The following is a 20,184-nucleotide window of genomic DNA, read 5'->3' as shown; positions in this document are numbered from 1 at the left end:
ATCTTTGTGGCTAAAGGACATAGCCACCTATCACAGAGGAAACAAAGACATGAATTACTGGGTAATACGGCACCCTCTGCTCAATGCCAATCACATTAAGGGTGCTCAAAACAGACCAAAAACAGCCTGCAACACAACTCCGTTACAAATAAGGCTTTTCAGATTGCAGGGAGTACAAATCATTCTCTCAGCCATCAATACCATATGGATGTTGATTTCATTTTAAAGTCAAAGTGACTTTGTGCGACACTTTGTGTCCATTAGGTATTCGGCTTCAGTCAGTGTATTGCAAACCAGGCCTCAAGTGACCCCACAGGCTCTAAGCAATGGGACATATTGTTTTTAGGGTGTATTTTATCCATTAGCTACAACAACTAAACTAATGTTACTAAACTATTGTTAACAGTTGGTCATTACAGTGATTAAGTATAAATTCAAAAACATAAAAACAGCTTGAAAGAGTTAGAGCTATAAATATAAAATGAGAGAAAAGAACCAGGCAGATATTTTGACTCGACATTGTTTCCCTTAAGTTGTTCAGCTTAAGGTAAACATTGCTAATAACCAGCCATTAATATTAACTAATTAAGGTAGACTAAATTATTCACTGCTTTCTCTCTCCATGCACCAGCATCTGTGCACTGAAAGCATGAAGCCGTAATACCTGCATGTATACTCTGCTATTCTCACAGTGTGCCCTTTTGCGGTTGGATGGTGCCAAGTTAACCAAGGCGCAGCCCCGATGTCTACCAGCTTTTCTGGTGTGTAATCAGCCTGGCAGCCTGTGCTTCTTCCACAATCAAATATTAATGTTCACAAATTAAATTGGATTTTATATATAATTTAGAAATGTACAACACTAAATATCCGCCTTAGTCCTTTTCTATGACAGTCACCTTTTAACCCCCTAAAGCTATTTGCAGAGGAAAAACTCCAAGGCAACTAAAGTAACACCTGGACTCTGAAGACTTAAGTACAAAGAAGCTATTGTGGCTCTATCGAAGTGCATCCAAAGATGAGGAGCTAAAAAAATTAATTAAAATGTAAACAAAACAAGTAGGTCTGCTGCAGAGCCAGCAGGCTAATGGAATTCAGTGTATTGACTGCCAATGTCACATATTAACTCTTAAGCAATAAATGCAGGAGCTGTAGTGTGACTCTGTCTATGGGCTGGCACAAGCTGATGGCTCAAATTGGAGTCCGATTCTATTCCATCAGTGACCATGCTGATAGCACAGTTTTAGCCATTATGTTTTGGGACAATCAGCAAAAAATACAAATCAAAGCAAATTCACTTGATAGAGAACATTTTTCAAGTGCAAGTCTGAAAGGACATTTAGTGCGACTCTAAATAAAACAGCCATCTACGTAATTTCACCATGTAGCAGCCAAAATAGAATTAGGGAATTGGTTTTGCAAAAGGGAAGGGAAATCCCTTTTCTGCCTGTGCAGCGGTCGATACAGCGTACCTGTAATTTAATTGCAGTTGTTCTTGCTGCTGTTTTGCATTAAGCGCGACTGCGGGAGTGGAAAACAGAGACCAAAGCTTCCACGTCAGGTGAAAATCTGATTGGAATATGGCTGCAAAGAGAGTCCTTTTTAGCTGTCAGAAAAATAATTACTCAAATGTGTCAGAAAATCTTTCATCTTTCCAACCATACTTCTCTATTAAGAGATGTTGCAAAAATCTACGTGTACCAGTCACTCTTATAGAGACCTCACAAGTTATTTTCATGTGTTAGACTCCCCTGTCTCAGCCTAAGCTGGATTTCAGATGCCTGCACATACACACAGACATTTGTAGTAAGTTCACTATTTTCATATTCTGTATTTGCCTACCATGCCAAACCATAAATGATAAAAATACTTCTGCTGGGCTCTGTCCATTATAGCTGCCCAACATCATTTTAGCGTCAACACTACGGTGTGCAGGCCTGCAATCGTTACATCACAGGCCGTGCTGCAACTCATTTGACAAAGAGTGTGTCATTACAGAAATATCTTGCCTCAGTCCTGAGGAAATGTCGATGGTGACTCGGTCAGAGGCACAAAACAGATTTTTCTCTAATGTTTTTTTTTCTTATGTTAAAAAAATTAACATTTAAGAAAGAATGCTTTGCACTCGATTATTACTTAGGGGCAAGAAATGCAGCTGTTCTAGGGAAAATTCATGAAAATCACTTTATTTTTCCATCTTGTCCAACATGTTTCAATTTCTACTTCAGATATTCTATTCTAAATAACCCAATGCTGCACCATTAGACAAAAGACATTTGTTAACTATGCTTAAATACTGTGCTTGGAAACAATTAAATGACTACAGTTTTTAATTTGCACACAAAATACTACAGCAAACAAAAGAAGACTGCAATGCAACGTAAATTTGTGTCAGGCAGCCTAAAACAAAACATGATATGTGTTGGTACATAAACATACAACAAATAATTATAATCTGGTGTGATTAGATGTTCAGGATTACAAAAATCTCCATCACTCGTCATCCATCAGTCTACCCTATTGTTCTCTTTACCTGCTTCTTTCCCTCTTATTTTATTTTCTGCTTTTCTTCTCTCACTATTGTTCTTTACTTCTCTTTCCCATTCCATAGCTCCAGTGAACTGACTCCCTGTCAGGCAGTGCGACCCAAGAGGGAGTAACCAGCTGAATTATTGAGAGCATAAAAATGCTGCTGCTAATGGATCCTGAATAAACACACTGGCTAAGCTGCTGCCGTGGCATCCTCTTCTGCCACGGGGCATCAAGCTGAAAATACTGAGGTTGAGAATGCAGTGACTGGGAGCTCCTCACGCAGCTTTATTTGCAGCTGAGCCACAGCCATGAGACGCTTCAAAGCTTTTGGGGTCCTGTAAACAAATCTCATAGTATCTATTATGATTTATGGATCCAAAAACAGTCACATTATTAGGCGTTTTCCTCATTACGCACTGTAACGCAACATTAATGGGGGGAAAAAAACAACATTAGTGGAGTGTTGAGTGATTAATGTAATTAAATCTTCAGTTATAATTTTGTTTAAAGAAAGATAATCGAAATAGGGAATTATTGTGCTGCAATCAATTTTGTAATGGTGTTCTGGTTTTGTCTCTTTTTATGAGTCCAGCAAATGCCTTTTCCCCAACAAAGGTGAAACTATACCAGCAAACTCCTGAAGTGGAGACTAGTGAGCTCAACTTCCATCAAAACAATCCTGTAACCCTACCACCTAATTTCTTTTCCATTCACTTATTTGTTGTTCAGTTTAATTAAATTTAATTTAAATTTAAACATTTTTAAATTCCACAAATGTATAATGTTTTTAGTCTCGATAAGTAATCCTCTCAAATAATGATTTTTTTTGTAGCCCTACATGGGTGTACGTTAAAATCATAGCACAATACTAGGGGGGGAAAAGAGAGAAATGAAATAAAAAAATAATAATAATAATAACTATAATGGATTTGGAGGAGGAAACAAAACCTTTTCCTCATTTACTTAGATTTTCTATGTATACACAGTATTCAGGACCATTTATGAAGCATTTTGAACATGAGATCATTTAATTTCTAAATATCAAGTGGAGAAATGATCCTGCTTGCTTATGTGTGTAATATTTGCCTTGACAGGTCCCATCACAGCATCACACACACACAAAACAAACTGGCACACGTCATTAACTTTTAACACAGTAAGAAATAAGGGAGGCAATCATGGATTCACGTAATGAGCTAAAACAAAAGGATGTGTGGGCTGGTACATGTGTGAGCATGCTTGGTCCCATTAAACAACTTCGGGATCTAATTCCAAAGAAGACGCCGCAGCTGAGCATCTCCATCTTGTTCTGTGATAATGAACTTACTCAAATGGAAATGAGAAGGAAAGATAGAAATTAAAATACGAATGAAAGAAGCCATAAAAAAAGAGGGGAAAAAAAAGAAAGTGGAGCAAAAACACTGGGCCTGCAGCAAACTGGATCCTCTAACATATGACTCAGCTGGAATCTGTATGATCTATTGGACTATTCTGTAACTGTTGGACTTTTTTTTTTTTTTTTTTTATGTAGGAGAAAGGTAAGTATTTGGACATGGACAAAAGACATTTCTGCAACTGTTAAATTACAGCTGCTTTCATCACACTGTGTCAATGCACTGGTCACTTTTTTAAGTACACCTGTATAACTGCTTGTTAAGCCAAATATCTAACCAGCCAATCGCATGGCAGCAGCTCAAAATATTTAGTTGGGTCAAGACAACATGGTGAAGTTCAAACTGAGCACCAGAATGGGGAAGAAAGGTGATTTAAGTGACTTTGAAAATGGAATGTTTGTTGTTGTCAAGACAGGCTGGTGTGAGTATTTCAGAAACTGTTGATCTACTGTTGATCTGTGGAATTTCCCCACATAGCAATCTCTAGTGTTTACAGAAATTGGTCAGAAAAAGACAAAATACAAAGTGAGAGGCAGTTCTCTGGGTAAAAGTGCCTTGTTACTGAAGCAAAAGCGGGCTTGATCTGGTACTAGCAAGGTGTACCTAAAGAGTCACCGATATGATGATGAGCAATTGGGAGCACAAAGAAAAGGAAAATTTAAAAATGAGATATAAATAATGAGTTAATTAAATACAGTCAAAAGCAGCCTTTATAGGAGGCTTTGAGGCAGATGGGCAAAATTTGCAGTTAATTGAAACAACACATCTTAAAACTGTCAATTTGTCCTTATATTAACTTCCACACAATTTCCTCAGGGATTAATAAAGTATTCTTATTTTAAGGGCATCACTAAACCTGATCTGACAGACTCGAAATCTTACTTCAGGGTGCATTTTTGTTGCTGTTGTCTTGTTGTCAGCCATACTTTGGGATTGTGTTATGATAGGAATTTCAGCAAACTTGGCGTCTGACTTTGACCGCGTCTGAGATTTTTAGGACACACACCTATGGTATATCAATTTGAAAATCCTACGTCGTCTCATTGGAGTAATCGTGTCCATGTCACTCGCACAGAGAGACAACATCAATACTCCAGGTCTTTTATGACTGTGGGCTCAAAATGTTTCACATCATTTCATTTTATTTACCTAAAGAGCACAGTTTGTAAATAAAATAATGCAAAAGGTGGCATTGTTTTGCATAACTTCAGTCCTTTGTGGATATGTAGAGACCTTATATGTCTCCAAAGTCAGCTCGGTATATCCAGAAATAGTGGCTGCTCCTGGCCTTGGCCGACTGGTTTACTACTGGCTTCAATACTTTCCACTGCGCAGCGTTTTGCAAACAGCACTATCAGATATCAGGATGCAGCCACTGGGCATTAGCTAAGCATGTGTCTGCTTCATGTTTCTTCAAGACCAGAGGGAAGCTTTTTGTGTGACCACTGGCCCAGAAACTTTCGCAATATTGTGTGAAAATTAAAAAAAATATGAGTTTTCCTCTTGTATATACCAGGCACACTGCCACTGATGATCTTACCTTCTTTTTGTCTCTCATGGAGCTTTTTCCTCGCACCATGATTTTGCATCCCGTTTCTGCTTCCAACTGTTTGGCTGTGAGTCCCCGCGGGCCAAGGATTCTCCCCACAAAGTTATACTGCAGAAAGAGAGAGAGGAAAAAAAAATAAAATTAAAAAAAAAAAAAAGAGAGAGAAAACCTTGTGAGTCTATATACAGACACATAAAAGACAGAAAAATTTACATTTTATTTACCTCAGAGAAACCCTTCATAAGCAATAAGCAGTTTCCATGAGCTTTCAAAAAGCATGACCTCAGCTTTGTTGGATATCACGCCTCTGCTACAAAGACTACACGCACAGCCAAAACTACCCTCTTTCAGCCTTTCAGGAGCCATTTTCACACCTGCACTACAGACCTGAACTTTTCTCGACAACAACACTGGAGGATTTGTGTCTGAGAACACAAAAGTCCATATCAGTCTGACAGGATATTAAACTGACCCCACCCTGCCAGTTCCCTATGCAGTGTAATGTCCACTTCACTTAAGCAAGTACGCGTGCAGGTGCCGTCCATCATGTGTTTTCTGTGATCTACCAGGCCATGCTTAACCCAAAATAGATTTTTTTCCCTTGTCTGACACAAACAATCTGCTGTCTACTAAATGTAGGAAAGGAAAAGTTGGTAACCAGCAGATACAGTTCCTCTTTTTTTTCAGTTTTTTCCCACCTATTTGACTGGAAACTGTGCTAAAATAGCTGCACTGGTTGTATTTTTTGTCCCTTCACCACAATGAGAGCACGATCAAAGACGACAGTGAGGTTGGCTTGCCCCAATAGATGTCAAAATGATCTCAAACAAAAAATAGAATATTAACTACACAGGGTGTAGTCTGGGTGGGCATGGTGGAAAAAGAACAAGGGAAATTGAGGTGGAAAGTGTGCTAGGGGTTGTGAAGTATGGCAGTGTGTTTTGACACAATTTTATTATCATGGCCCCCCTTTCACTGGTGAGTGGCTGTGGAGCTTTGTACCACAAGGAAACAAATTTGCCAACATAATCCTCTTGACATGAAACTGGTTTCCAACAGGATAAAGAGAAAACATGTTGGAATAATCCAAATCAATTTTCAGCCAGAACGAAAACAGAGGGTAAGGAGGAGCACAGTGATGTATAAAAAGGTAAACAAACCACCCAGGTTTCAATAACGTATGCTGGTGGAGAGCATGACGGGTAAGAGATGCCCCCTCCCCCCTTCTTTTTCTACCTGAAAATGCTCACTGCCATAGCGGAAAGCTTTCCTTGACAATCAGAAGCACAACTATTCGTCTCTTGGGCTGTCGCAATGAGCTGTGACACCACAGCATTAAATTCTTAAAACGCAGTCACATCTGCTTACGCACGCCACCGCACCAGTGCCTCTGCAAAATCCAAAAGGCTATCAGAGGAGTCACATTTAATTACAGAGGGATTACAAATTTAATGTGATGTTGCCAGTATTTCCCCTAAACAACATAAATGCTACTGAGGACAATCGAAAACTCCGGGCCTTTTGTTTTTCTAGTCCCTGTCGGTGGGTTTTGCCTGCATCCCTGGCCTGTCTCTAACAGGAAAGACACACCCTGTGACTGGAGTCTCCCACAGACGATCATGGCGTGCTGCTACACAGGCTGCAAGCGTGCTTTTCTCTGTCACAAGGCAACTGTCCGTTTGGTTAACTCGAATGCAGGAAACTGGCACAGGGGCTACATTTGTGTGTGTGCCAGCTGAAGGATGTAAGGACACCTGTCCTCGGAGGTCAGCCACCAACGAGGTATGGTGGCCTGCTTCTGACTTGTACATAAACACACAGATGCATGCACAGCCTCGAGAAGCACAGAAGAGAGAGCTGTCTGTCTGCATCACAGCTCCCGCTGCAGACGAGGGTGAACCCTGAGTACTGTGGTACTCCTACACATACCACACAAACACACAGTTTCTAACCCACTAAACTCAAGCTACAGTGATGTGTGTTACACTCTGCTAACAACAGTGGTGACATATTTGAAAAATGCTTGCTATCAAATTAGCAAATACAAGGTTAAAGAGAAAGAAAAAAATCTAAATGTATATGTAGATTTCTGTGCAGATATGACATGTGACAGCTCCAATTGGCCTTAAAACCTACAATATAACCCATCAGTCCCAAAACTGACAGATTTATTCACCGTGAATATATTAAATACATATATATTACACACCAAGCTTAAATCATCGGATTATAGAAGGGGGTAGGAGAATATCTGATTAAAACTCTGAGGTGGCAACTAGTCGAACCACTCACCTTTTTACAGCAGAGGTGTACAATGTGAACATGATTATGCTGTGTTTGTCAGAGAGCAGTGACACGAAGGAGGAAAGCAGGAAGAAATAAAGAAAGGAAAAAGTTATGATGCCACATCTTGTTTTACCACTACTTGGGAAATGATTATGAGTAAGAAAGGCCAGCACCGGCGCATTCTCGTATTTTTCACACTGTGCAGGTAGACAAGCTAACTACTCAACTCCATCTGACGGGTCCTTGCAGATAAAAGAAGTGTGCGGATTGTTATGGCCCCAGGCCCTCTTGCGGTGGTGCTGTCTCTATTGAGTTGCAGGGGTTCCTGTGTACAGCTGAGTAAGACTGGTGGAAAAGCAGAAAACCCAGCGAGCACTCTGCACAGCCACGGGGTGGTTGTAGCTCAGGTGGCAGAGCAGGTCAGCCACTAATCAGAAGGTCGGTGGTTCGATCCCAGGCTGCATCCTGGCTGCATGCCAAATATCCTTGGGCAAGATACTAACCCCGTGTTTGCCTACTGGTGGTGGTCAGAGGGCCCGGTGGCGCCTGTGTCCGGCAGCCTCGCCTCTGTCAGTGCGCCCCAGGGCAGCTGTGGCTACAATGTAGCTTGCTATCGCCAGTGTGTGAATGTGTGTGTGAATGGGTGGATGACTGAATGTAGTGTAAAGCGCTTTGGGGTCCTATGTACTAGAAAAGCGCTATACAAATGCAGGCCATTTACCATTTAAACGCCACGTGCCTCGTCTGGCTTTGTCTCACATGTCCATATATTGTTTGCACACTTCACGTTTCTTCCTGTAAGTTTCAAAAATACATATATATGTTAAGCTGGCAGTACACCTCAGTTTTTTGCTGTGACGTGACTACGCGAGCATTTCAACAAAGCAGCCACCTATCATATTTAAACTTTGCAATTTGAAATGTAACACTGCTGTAAAGAGTGAAGCCACATTTACTCAGTAACAGAATAAAGCTCAGCATTTTAATTGTAGTGGATGGCTCGCTTTGCTCCCTGGTCTGCAGTGAGGGTTTGACACTCTTTTCATGGATGTTGATATGCTTTTACAAAAAAGCGACCTCCATTTTCAGCCACTGGAATGTAGAGACAATGAACAGCCAAGCGGGTGAGTTATCAGAAGGGTACAGGGCCCTCGACTCTGCCAGGAACTACACTCAGTACAGCCAGACAGGGGAGAAGGACGGATACTGTGCCCTGACTGCCAAATGCACTATCCAGTCTTCACCCGGGCCTGCTAAACTATCAAGCTAGCTTTCATTTTCTGTCTTCCTGCTGTTAAATCAACTCCGTGCTTCTGCAGACTTAAAAAACATCTGGGAGCCATCATTTTTCTCGTCTGGACTTCCAGAGCTTTATTATTGATTATCGTCAACAGATCTATGATTTTCCTCACTAAAAAGAAAAAGGAGGGGGGTTGGGCTCGATTATTTACAGTAGTAGAAAATTGCAATGGAAGTCTTCTCTTCAGTTCTTGAGTTCAGTGTCACGTTATCTGAGTTTTCTCAAAGTTTCACCCCCCCCCCCACAAAAAACAAACAAACAAACAAACAACAAAATACAAATACAAACATATACAGTATTCACACATAGCTCATGTGTAAACACAAAGACATACAGATGCGCACACATTCATACTCACAAAGCCCCCTCCAGGACAAAGGCTTACACTGACATTAAAGGGCCTTTGTTTAGTCCCAGTTATCGCTACTCCACAGGCGGGTTATGCTGTGTGCATCTACGTCTCTGTCACTGTGTGTTTGTGAGCGTGTGTGACACAATGTATGGGGTGAACTCTTACAGACACCCTCGGCATACAGAGCTGCACGGGTTTGTGTGCACGGGCATTCTGGTTTTGTGTGAACTACTGAGAAAAAACAGCAGTTCCACCAACAATGCTCACAGAAGCAGAACAATTGTGCCTTTGACGGCGTTTGTTTGTGGTGGTGGGGAGACAGGAAATGAGATCATGCTGAGGGTTCTGACTGTGTGCGTGGAAGGCTTATCGAAGAGCCGGGCAAGGCCAGGAGCAGAATACCAATCACTTATTAACCAGCCTTGCTGGGCTTATGGAAATGAGGAATAGTTCATTCAGTGCAATGCATCATGGAAAGGAGGAACCTGGTTACACCAGGCACCATCATCTCTCCCCATCTTTTCACTTACTTTACTCTAAACCTCCCTCAAAGTCTGAAAGCATTATTGCGAAACAATGATATCCAGTTTATGGAGGCTTTACAGAAGTTACCAGCCCGCTTAGTTGGTAAAATACATCCCTTTTGTTTCCATATCCTCCCTTCTGTATCCATTCATAGCTTCTGGAAACTCTGCGGGCTTCCTTTTCCTCTTTGTCAGGACCTTGGCGTTTCCTTTGCTTATCTGTGACCCCCACCCCTGTAGTGGACAGGTCTTTCATTTAATCACAGACAAGCTCCCTGCTTTTAGTCACTCATTTATCTTTGGGCTCTAGTGTTGCATCACTGAAATAATCCATCATATTTACCTTCACACTACTGCTTGATCCCTACCCCTGCCAAAAAACAGTATAGAAGGAATATGAAATGGAGCAGACGGGTGTATAAACTACTGAAACCTGCATACCTGATGTTTGGGAGGGACAGAGGACAAGGCCATAGGCTGATGAAGGAGTGAAAATTAGACTTAGATTCCAGTGGTGACATTTACGCCTCAAAGCCCTACAGACTTCAAAGCTCTCTATTCAGCACACCCAGCATTTAGTGCCTAATCCATAGCTCCTTTGATAATTAGGGCCCGAGCACTGACAGTGCGAAGGCCCTATTGTAATTGCTCTGTTTATTATTATTAGGGCCCGAGCACTGACAGTGCGAAGGCCCTATTGTAATTGCTCTGTTTATTAGGGCCCGAGCACTGACAGTGCGAAGGCCCTATTGTAATTGCTCTGTTTATTATTATTATTATTATTATTATTTCGGCAAATGAATTGGCCGTTTGAGGGCCTAAACATGCTCGAAAACTCATGAAATTTTGCACACGCGTCAGGTCTGGTGAAAATTTACGTATTTTAATGTTCTCAGACATGGCCTGGGAAAATTAGCTCAGTAGCGCCACCTAGAAAAATGAAAAACGCGAGCCCCCGGTATGGGTATGACCTACATGTTTGAAAGTCGGTACACCTATATAACGTTCAGAGTCGAACAAAAAAGTCTATTATGGCAATGTCCTAAACCCAACAGGAAGTCCGCCATTTTGGATTGAATGTGACATTTTGGCTCTGATTTTACCGTTTCGATGCCTCGAACTTTAACGAACTCCTCCTTGGCATTTGGTTCTATAAGCTTCAAATTTGGACAGTGTCAACTACACCCTTGTGCCATGTTAAATTGCGGAGCTTTTGAGTTTTCACAATACCATGAGGCCGTGGCGCCATGGCGAATTTCGATGACTCGCCATGAAAATCTTATTGCCTCTCATTTTGTCAAACATTTTCTGACCTTGACCAAAGTGAACACATATGATAAGGCTCCACCCCTGAACATATTTCAACTGCCATATTTGACATCAAGGACAGCGCCACCTAGTGGGAACAGGAAATGTCATGTTTTACACTTTGGGGTACAGTATTGTGATGGGTGACATCTGCAGCCTCAAATTTCTCCAGGAAAGCCTTAAGGAGTTGGTCTTGGGTTACAGTGAAAACTGTGACTTTTCGCCAAAGGGTGTGACACCAGCAGCATGGCGAACTTTGATGTCACGCCATGAAGAAACAAATTAGTATAACTCAATGAAATCCAGTCTGATTAGTACCAGACTTTACAGGCATGATGTCACACCCGCCCTGAACAGATTGATGTGCCCATTGTCAGGAATATGAAGAGCGCCACCTAGTGGGAAGAGGAAATGTCATGTCTTACACTTTGTTGTACTGATTTTCACAGGTTCATCGTGGCCACCTCAAAAGCGGTGAATATCACCATCAGTCCTTGATGATGCTTTAGTGCAAAAATTTTGACTTTAAACTGAACGGCGCACCCTGGTGGCAACGCTGTTCACCGTGAAAAATGAAGTGGCTTTTGAGGGGCTTGGAAAGTTTATAGAGGCTTGAAATTTGGCGCACACCTCCATTGTGCGTAAGGCTTTGTTGTTATGTGATCATTTTCATTGAATAGCGCAAAATGGCTCCACAGCGCCCCCTACAAAATTTCAAAACAACAGCCCCAGCTCTGTGTTTTATCTATGAGTCTGAAACCTGGTAAGCTTATAGGAGATATCAAGATGTACAAAAAAGTCTCTTGGAGCAATATCCCAAATCCAACAGGAAGTCAGCCATTTTAAAATTAATGTGTAATTTTTGTGATATTTTCCACTCTTTCCAGGCACCGTTCTTTGACGAACTCCTCCAAGGGATTTCATCATATTGAAGCATTCTTCAGTGTGTAGAATCTAAAGACCTTTGTGATGTTAAATTGCGAAGCTTTTTCCGTTCAGGGAAACGGGGTTGTCATGGCGGCACGTAGAGTTTCAATCACTCGCAAAAAGCAGTAATCTGCTGTCACTAAAAAACACAATGTCCAATCTCTCCCAAAGGTCGCAGGTGTGATGAGACTCGAGCTTGGAAATGTTTGTTATGCTATTTGTCAATAATGGTTAGAGCGCCACCTAGTGGCATGACTATAATCCTGGTTGAATAAGATGAAATGTTAGCTGGTGATTAAAAGCATGAAATCCATCAATGTGACATCACATCGGACGTGCCGGTTTGAGGTGTTGGCAGTGGCTCGACGTGCCGGGGGTGCGAGGGCCCTCATAACGCTGCTTGCAGCTTTAATTAGGGCCCGAGCACTGACAGTGCGAAGGCCCTATTGTAATTGCTCTGTTTATTATTATTATTATTATTATTATTATTTCGGCAAATGAATTGGCCGTTTGAGGGCCTAAACATGCTCGAAAACTCATGAAATTTTGCACACGCGTCAGGTCTGGTGAAAATTTACGTATTTTAATGTTCCCAGACATGGCCAGGGAAAATTAGCTCAGTAGCGCCACCTAGAAAAATGAAAAACGCGAGCCCCCGATATGGGTATGACCTACATGTTTGAAAGTCGGCACACCTATATAACGTTCAGAGTCAAACAAAAAAGTCTATTATGGCAATGTCCTAAACCCAACAGGAAGTCCGCCATTTTGGATTGAAGGTGACATTTTGGCTCTGATTTTACCGTTTCCATGCCTCGAACTTTAACGAACTCCTCCTTGGGGTTTGATTTCATAACCTTCATATTTGGTCAGTGCCAACTACACCCTTGTGCCATGTTAAATTGCGGAGCTTTTGAGTTTTCACAATACCATGAGGCCGTGGCGCCACGGCGAATTTCGATGACTCGCCATGAAAATCTTATTGCCTCTCATTTTGTCATACATTTTCTGACCTTGACCAAAGTGAACACATATGATAAGGCTCCACCCCTGAACATATTTCAACTGCCATATTTGACATCAAGGACAGCGCCACCTAGTGGGAACAGGAAATGTCATGTTTTACACTTTGGGGTACAGTATAGTGATGGGTGACATCTGCAGCCTCAAATTTCTCCAGGAAAGCCTTAAGGAGTTGGTCTTGGGGTACAGTGAAAACTGTGGCTTTTCACGAAAGGGTGTGACCTCAGCAGCATGGCGAACTTTGATATCTCGCCATGAAGAAACAAATTAGTATAACTCCATGAAATCCAGTCTGATTAGTACCAGACTTTACAGGCATGATGTCAGACCCGCCCTGAACAGATTGATGTGCCCATTGTCAGGAATATGAAGAGCGCCACCTAGTGGGAACAGGAAATGTCATGTCTTACACTTTGTTGTACTGATTTTCACAGGTTCATAGTGGCCACCTCAAAAGCGGTGAATATCACCATCAGTCCTTGATGATGCTTTAGTGCAAAAATTGTGACTTTAAACTGAACGGCGCACCCTGGTGGCAACGCTGTTCACCATGAAAAATGAAGTGGCTTTTGAGGGGCTTGGAAAGTTTATAGAGGCTTGAAATTTGGCACACACCTCCATTGTGATGAATGCTTTGTTGTTATGTGATCATTTTCATTGAATAGCGCAAAATGGCTCCACAGCGCCCCCTACAAAATTTCAAAACATCAGCCCCAGCTCTGTGTTTTATGTATGAGTCTGAAACCTGGTAAGCTTATAGGAGATATCAAGATGTACAAAAAAGTCTCTTGGAGCAATATCCCAAATCCAACAGGAAGTCAGCCATTTTAAAATTAATGTGTAATTTTTGTGACATTTTCCCCTCTTTCCAGCCACCGTTCTTTGACGAACTCCTCCAAGGGATTTCATCATATTGAACCAATCTCCAGTGTGTGGAATCTAAAGACCTTTGTGATGTTAAATTGCGAAGCTTTTTACGTTCAGGGAAACGGGTGGTCATGGCGGCACGTGGAGTTTCAGTCACTCGCCAAAAAGCAGTAATCTGCTGTCACTCAAAATCAAAATGTCCAATATGTCCCAAAGGTCGCAGGCGTGATGAGACTCGAGCTGGGAAATGTTTGTTATGCCATTTGTCAGTAATGGTTAGAGCGCCACCTAGTGGGACGACTATAATCATGGTTGAATGAGATGAAATGTTAGCTGGTGGTTGAATGCATGAATTTCATCAATGTGACATCAGATCGGACGTGCTGGTTGTAGGTGTTGGGCGTAGCTCGACGCGATGGGGTGCGAGGGCCCTCATAACGCTGCTTGCAGCTTTAATTATTATTATTATTATTATTCCGGCAAATGAATCGGCCTTTTGAGGGCCTAAACATGCTCGAAAACTCTGGAAATTTTGCGCACGCGTCAGGTCTGGTGAAAATTTACGTATTTTAATGGTTTTACATATGAGCACTGGGAAATGGCTCTAGAGCGCCACCTATGCCTTGTTAAATGCAGCCCTACGACCACATCGTTTCAGCTACATGTATGAAATTTGGCACACATGTGTATCATGCCAAGACGAACAAAAAAGTCTGTGGGCCCATTGACGCAAACCCAACAGGAAGTCCGCCATTTTGGATTGAAGGTGACATTTTGGCTCTGATTTTACCGTTTCCATGCCTTGTACTTTAACGAACTCCTCCTTGGGATTTGGTCGTATAAGCTTCAAATTTGGACAGTGTCAACTACACCCTTGTGCCATGTTAAATTGCGGAGCTTTTGAGTTTTCACAATACTATGAGGCCGTGGCGCCATGGCGAATTTCGATGACTCGCCATGAAAATCTTATTGCCTCTCATTCTGTCATACATGTTCCAATCTGGACCAAAGAGCACACATATGATAAGGCTCCACCCCTGAACATATTTCAACTGCCATATTTGACCTCAAGGACAGCGCCACCTAGTGGGAACAGGAAATGTCATGTTTTACACTTTGGGGTACAGTATAGTGAAGGGTGACATCTGCAGCCTCAAATTTCTCCAGGAAAGCCTTAAGGAGTTGGTCTTGGGTTACAGTGAAAACTGTGAGTTTTCGCGAAAGGGTGTGACCCCAGCAGCATGGCGAACTTTGATGTCACGCCATGAAGAAACAAATTAGTATAACTCAATGAAATCCAGTCTGATCAGTACCAGACTTTACAGGCATGATGTCAGACCCGCCCTGAACAGATTGATGTGCCCATTGTCGGAAATACGGACAGCGCCACCTAGTGGCAACAGGAAATGTCATGGCTTTAATTTTGTTGTACTGATTTTCACAGGTTCATCTTGGCCACCTCAAAAGCGGTGAATATCACCATCAGTCCCTCGTGATGCTTCAGTGCAAAAATTGTGAGTTTAAACTGAACGGCGCACCCTGGTGGCAACGCTGTTCAACATGAAAGATGAAGTGGCTTTTGAGGGTCTTGGCAAGTTTATAGAGGCTTGAAATTTGGCACACACCTCCAAATGGATGAAGGCTTTGTTGGCATGTGATCATTTTCATTGAATAGCGCGAAATTGCTCCACAGCGCCCCCTACAAAATTTCAAAACCACAGCCCCTGCTCTGTGTTTTATGTATGAATCTGAAACCTGGTAGGCTTATAGGAGATATCAAGATGTACAAAAAAGTCTCTTGGAGCAATATCCCAAATCCAACAGGAAGTCAGCCATTTTAAAATTAATGTGTAATTTTGGCGACATTTTCCCCTCTTTTCAGGCTTCATACTTTGACGAACTCCTCCAAGGGATTTCATCATATTGAACCATTCTCCAGTGTGTGGAATCTAAAGACCTTTGTGATGTTAAATTGCGAAGCTTTTTACGTTCAAGGAAACGGGGTGGTCATGGCGGCACGTGGAGTTTCAATCACTCGCCAAAAAGCAGTAATATGCTGTCACTCAAAGACACAAAGTCCAATCTCTCCCAAAGGTCACAGGCGTGATGAGACTCGAGCTCGGAAATGTTTGGTATGCCCTTTGTCTATAATGGTTAGAGAGCCACCTAGTGGAACGACTATACTCATGGTTGAACCAAATGAAATGTTAACTGGTGGTTAAATGCATGAATTCCATCAATGTGACATCAGATCGGACATGCTGGTTTCAGGTGTTGGGCATGGCTCGACACGCCGGGGGTGCGAGGGCCCTCATAACGCTGCTTGCAGCTTTAATTAGGGCCCGAGCACTGAGAGTGCGAAGGCCCTATTGTATCTGCTCCGTTTCTTATTATTATTATTAGGGCCCGAGCACTGATAGTGCGAAGGCCCTATTGTAATTGCTCTGTTTATTATTATTATTATTATTATTATTATTATTATTATTATTATTATTTCGGCAAATGAATTGGCCGTTTGAGGGCCTAAACATGCTCGAAAACTCATGAAATTTTGCACACGCGTCAGGTCTGGTGAAAATTTACGTATTTTAATGTTCTCAGACATGGCCAGGGAAAATTAGCTCAGTAGCGCCACCTAGAAAAATGAAAAACGCGAGCCCCCGGTATGGGTATGACCTACATGTTTGAAAGTCGGTACACCTATATAATGTTCAGAGTCGAACAAAAAAGTCTATTATGGCAATGTCCTAAACCCAACAGGAAGTCCGCCATTTTGGATTGAAGGTGACATTTTGGCTCTGATTTTACCATTTCCATGCCTCGAACTTTGACGAACTCCTCCTTGGGGTTTGATTTCATAACCTTCATATTTGGTCAGTGCCAACTACACCCTTGTGCCATGTTAAATTGCGGAGCTTTTGAGTTTTCACAATACTATGAGGCCGTGGCGCCATGGCGAATTTCGATGACTCGCCATGAAAATCTTATTGCCTCTCATTTTGTCATACATGTTCCTATCTGGACCAAACAGCACACATATGATAAGGCTCCACCCCTGAACATATTTCAACTGCCATATTTGACATCAAGGACAGCGCCACCTAGTGGGAACAGGAAATGTCATGTTTTACACTTTGGGGTACAGTATAGTGATGGGTGACATCTGCAGCCTCAAATTTCTCCAGGAAAGCCTTAAGGAGTTGGTCTTGGGTTACAGTGAAAACTGTGACTTTTCGCAAAAGGGTGTGACCCCAGCAGCATGGCGAACTTTGATGTCACGCCATGAATAAACAAATTAGTATAACTCAATGAAATCCAGTCTGATCAGTACCAGACTTTACAGGCATGATGGCAGACCCGCCCTGAACAGATTGATGTGCCCATTGTCGGAAATACGGACAGCGCCACCTAATGGCAACAGGAAATGTCATGGCTTTAATTTTGTTGTACTGATTTTCACAGGTTCATCGTGGCCACCTCAAAAGCGGTGAATATCAACATCAGTCCCTCGTGATGCTTCAGTGCAAAAATTGTGACTTTAAACTGAACGGCGCACCCTGGTGGCAACGCGGTTCACCATGAAAGATGAAGTGGCTTTTGAGGGGCTTGGAAAGTTTATAGAGGCTTGAAATTTGGCACACACCTCCAAATGGATGAAGGCATTGTTGTTATGTAACCATTTTCCTTGAATAGCGCAAAATGGCTCCACAGCGCCCCCTACAATATTTCAAAACATCAGCCCCTGCTCTGTGTTTCATCTATGAGTCTGACACTTGGTAAGCTTGTGTAAGATATCAAGATGTACAAAAAAGTCTCTTGGAGCAATATCCCAAATCCAACAGGAAGTCAGCCATTTTAAAATTAATGTGTAATTTTGATGACATTTTCCCCTCTTTTCAGGCCTCATACTTTGACGAACTCCTCCAAGGGATTTCATCATATTGAAGCATTCTTCAGTGTGTAGAATCTAAAGACCTTTGTGATGTTAAATTGCGAAGCTTTTTCCGTTAAGGGAAACGGGGTGGTCATGGCGGCACGTAGAGTTTCAATCACTCGCAAAAAGCAGTAATCTGCTGTCACTAAAAAACACAATGTCCAATCTCTCCCAAAGGTCGCAGGTGTGATGAGACTCGAGCTTGGAAATGTTTGTTATGCTATTTGTCAATAATGGTTAGAGCGCCACCTAGTGGCATGACTATAATCCTGGTTGAATAAGATGAAATGTTAGCTGGTGATTAAAAGCATGAAATCCATCAATGTGACATCACATCGGACGTGCCGGTTTGAGGTGTTGGCAGTGGCTCGACGTGCCGGGGGTGCGAGGGCCCTCATAACGCTGCTTGCAGCTTTAATTAGGGCCCGAGCACTGACAGTGCGAAGGCCCTATTGTAATTGCTCTGTTTATTATTATTATTATTATTATTATTATTTCGGCAAATGAATTGGCCGTTTGAGGGCCTAAACATGCTCGAAAACTCATGAAATTTTGCACACGCGTCAGGTCTGGTGAAAATTTACGTATTTTAATGTTCCCAGACATGGCCAGGGAAAATTAGCTCAGTAGCGCCACCTAGAAAAATGAAAAACGCGAGCCCCCGGTATGGGTATGACCTACACGTTTGAAAGTCGGTACACCTATATAACGTTCAGAGTCGAACAAAAAAGTCTATTATGGCAATGTCCTAAACCCAACAGGAAGTCCGCCATTTTGGATTGAAGGTGACATTTTGGCTCTGATTTTACCGTTTCCATGCCTCGAACTTTAACGAACTCCTCCTTGGGGTTTGATTTCATAACCTTCATATTTGGTCAGTGCCAACTACACCCTTGTGCCATGTTAAATTGCGGAGCTTTTGAGTTTTCACAATACCATGAGGCCGTGGCGCCACGGCGAATTTCGATGACTCGCCATGAAAATCTTATTGCCTCTCATTTTGTCATACATTTTCTGACCTTGACCAAAGTGAACACATATGATAAGGCTCCACCCCTGAACATATTTCAACTGCCATATTTGACATCAAGGACAGCGCCACCTAGTGGGAACAGGAAATGTCATGTTTTACACTTTGGGGTACAGTATAGTGATGGGTGACATCTGCAGCCTCAAATTTCTCCAGGAAAGCCTTAAGGAGTTGGTCTTGGGGTACAGTGAAAACTGTGGCTTTTCACGAAAGGGTGTGACCTCAGCAGCATGGCGAACTTTGATATCTTGCCATGAAGAAACAAATTAGTATAACTCCATGAAATCCAGTCTGATTAGTACCAGACTTTACAGGCATGATGTCACACCCGCCCTGAACAGATTGATGTGCCCATTGTCAGGAATATGAAGAGCGCCACCTAGTGGGAACAGGAAATGTCATGTCTTACACTTTGTTGTACTGATTTTCACAGGTTCATAGTGGCCACCTCAAAAGCGGTGAATATCACCATCAGTCCTTGATGATGCTTTAGTGCAAAAATTGTGACTTTAAACTGAACGGCGCACCCTGGTGGCAACGCTGTTCACCGTGAAAAATGAAGTGGCTTTTGAGGGGCTTGGAAAGTTTATAGAGGCTTGAAATTTGGCGCACACCTCCATTGTGCTTAAGGCTTTGTTGTTATGTGATCATTTTCATTGAATAGCGCAAAATGGCTCCACAGCGCCCCCTACAAAATTTCAAAACATCAGCCCCAGCTCTGTGTTTTATGTATGAGTCTGAAACCTGGTAAGCTTATAGGAGATATCAAGATGTACAAAAAAGTCTCTTGGAGCAATATCCCAAATCTAACAGGAAGTCAGCCATTTTAAAATTAATGTGTAATTTTTGTGACATTTTCCCCTCTTTCCAGGCACCGTTCTTTGACGAACTCCTCCAAGGGATTTCATCATATTGAACCAATCTCCAGTGTGTGGAATCTAAAGACCTTTGTGATGTTAAATTGCGAAGCTTTTTACGTCCAGGGAAACGGGCTGGTTATGGCGGCACTTAGAGTTTGAATCACTCGCCAAAAAGCAGTAATCTGCTGTCACTCAAAAACACAATGTCCAATCTCTCCCAAACGTCTCAGGTGTGATGAGACTCGAGCTCGGAAATGTTTGTTATGCCATTTGTACATAATGGTTAGAGCGCCACCTAGTG

General features: G+C 42.2%; 1 protein-coding gene across 5 annotated transcripts in view; it reads right to left on the bottom strand.

The window, feature by feature from the left end:
• Positions 1–20,184, bottom strand: part of qkia (QKI, KH domain containing, RNA binding a) — a 94,955-nt gene that overhangs the window by 29,513 nt on the left and 45,258 nt on the right. For all 5 annotated transcript variants that reach the window (XM_080870746.1, XM_080870745.1, XM_080870748.1 and 2 more), the window contains exon 3: positions 5,464–5,580. In XM_080870746.1, the coding sequence (XP_080726872.1) occupies positions 5,464–5,580 (117 nt within the window). The remainder of the gene's footprint in view (positions 1–5,463; positions 5,581–20,184) is intronic.

The sequence above is a fragment of the Rhamphochromis sp. 'chilingali' genome (genome assembly GCF_963969265.1).
Source record: "Rhamphochromis sp. 'chilingali' genome assembly, chromosome: 21".
Taxonomy (NCBI): Eukaryota; Metazoa; Chordata; class Actinopteri; order Cichliformes; family Cichlidae; genus Rhamphochromis; species Rhamphochromis sp. 'chilingali'.
This window is presented reverse-complemented; position numbering and strand designations above follow the sequence as displayed.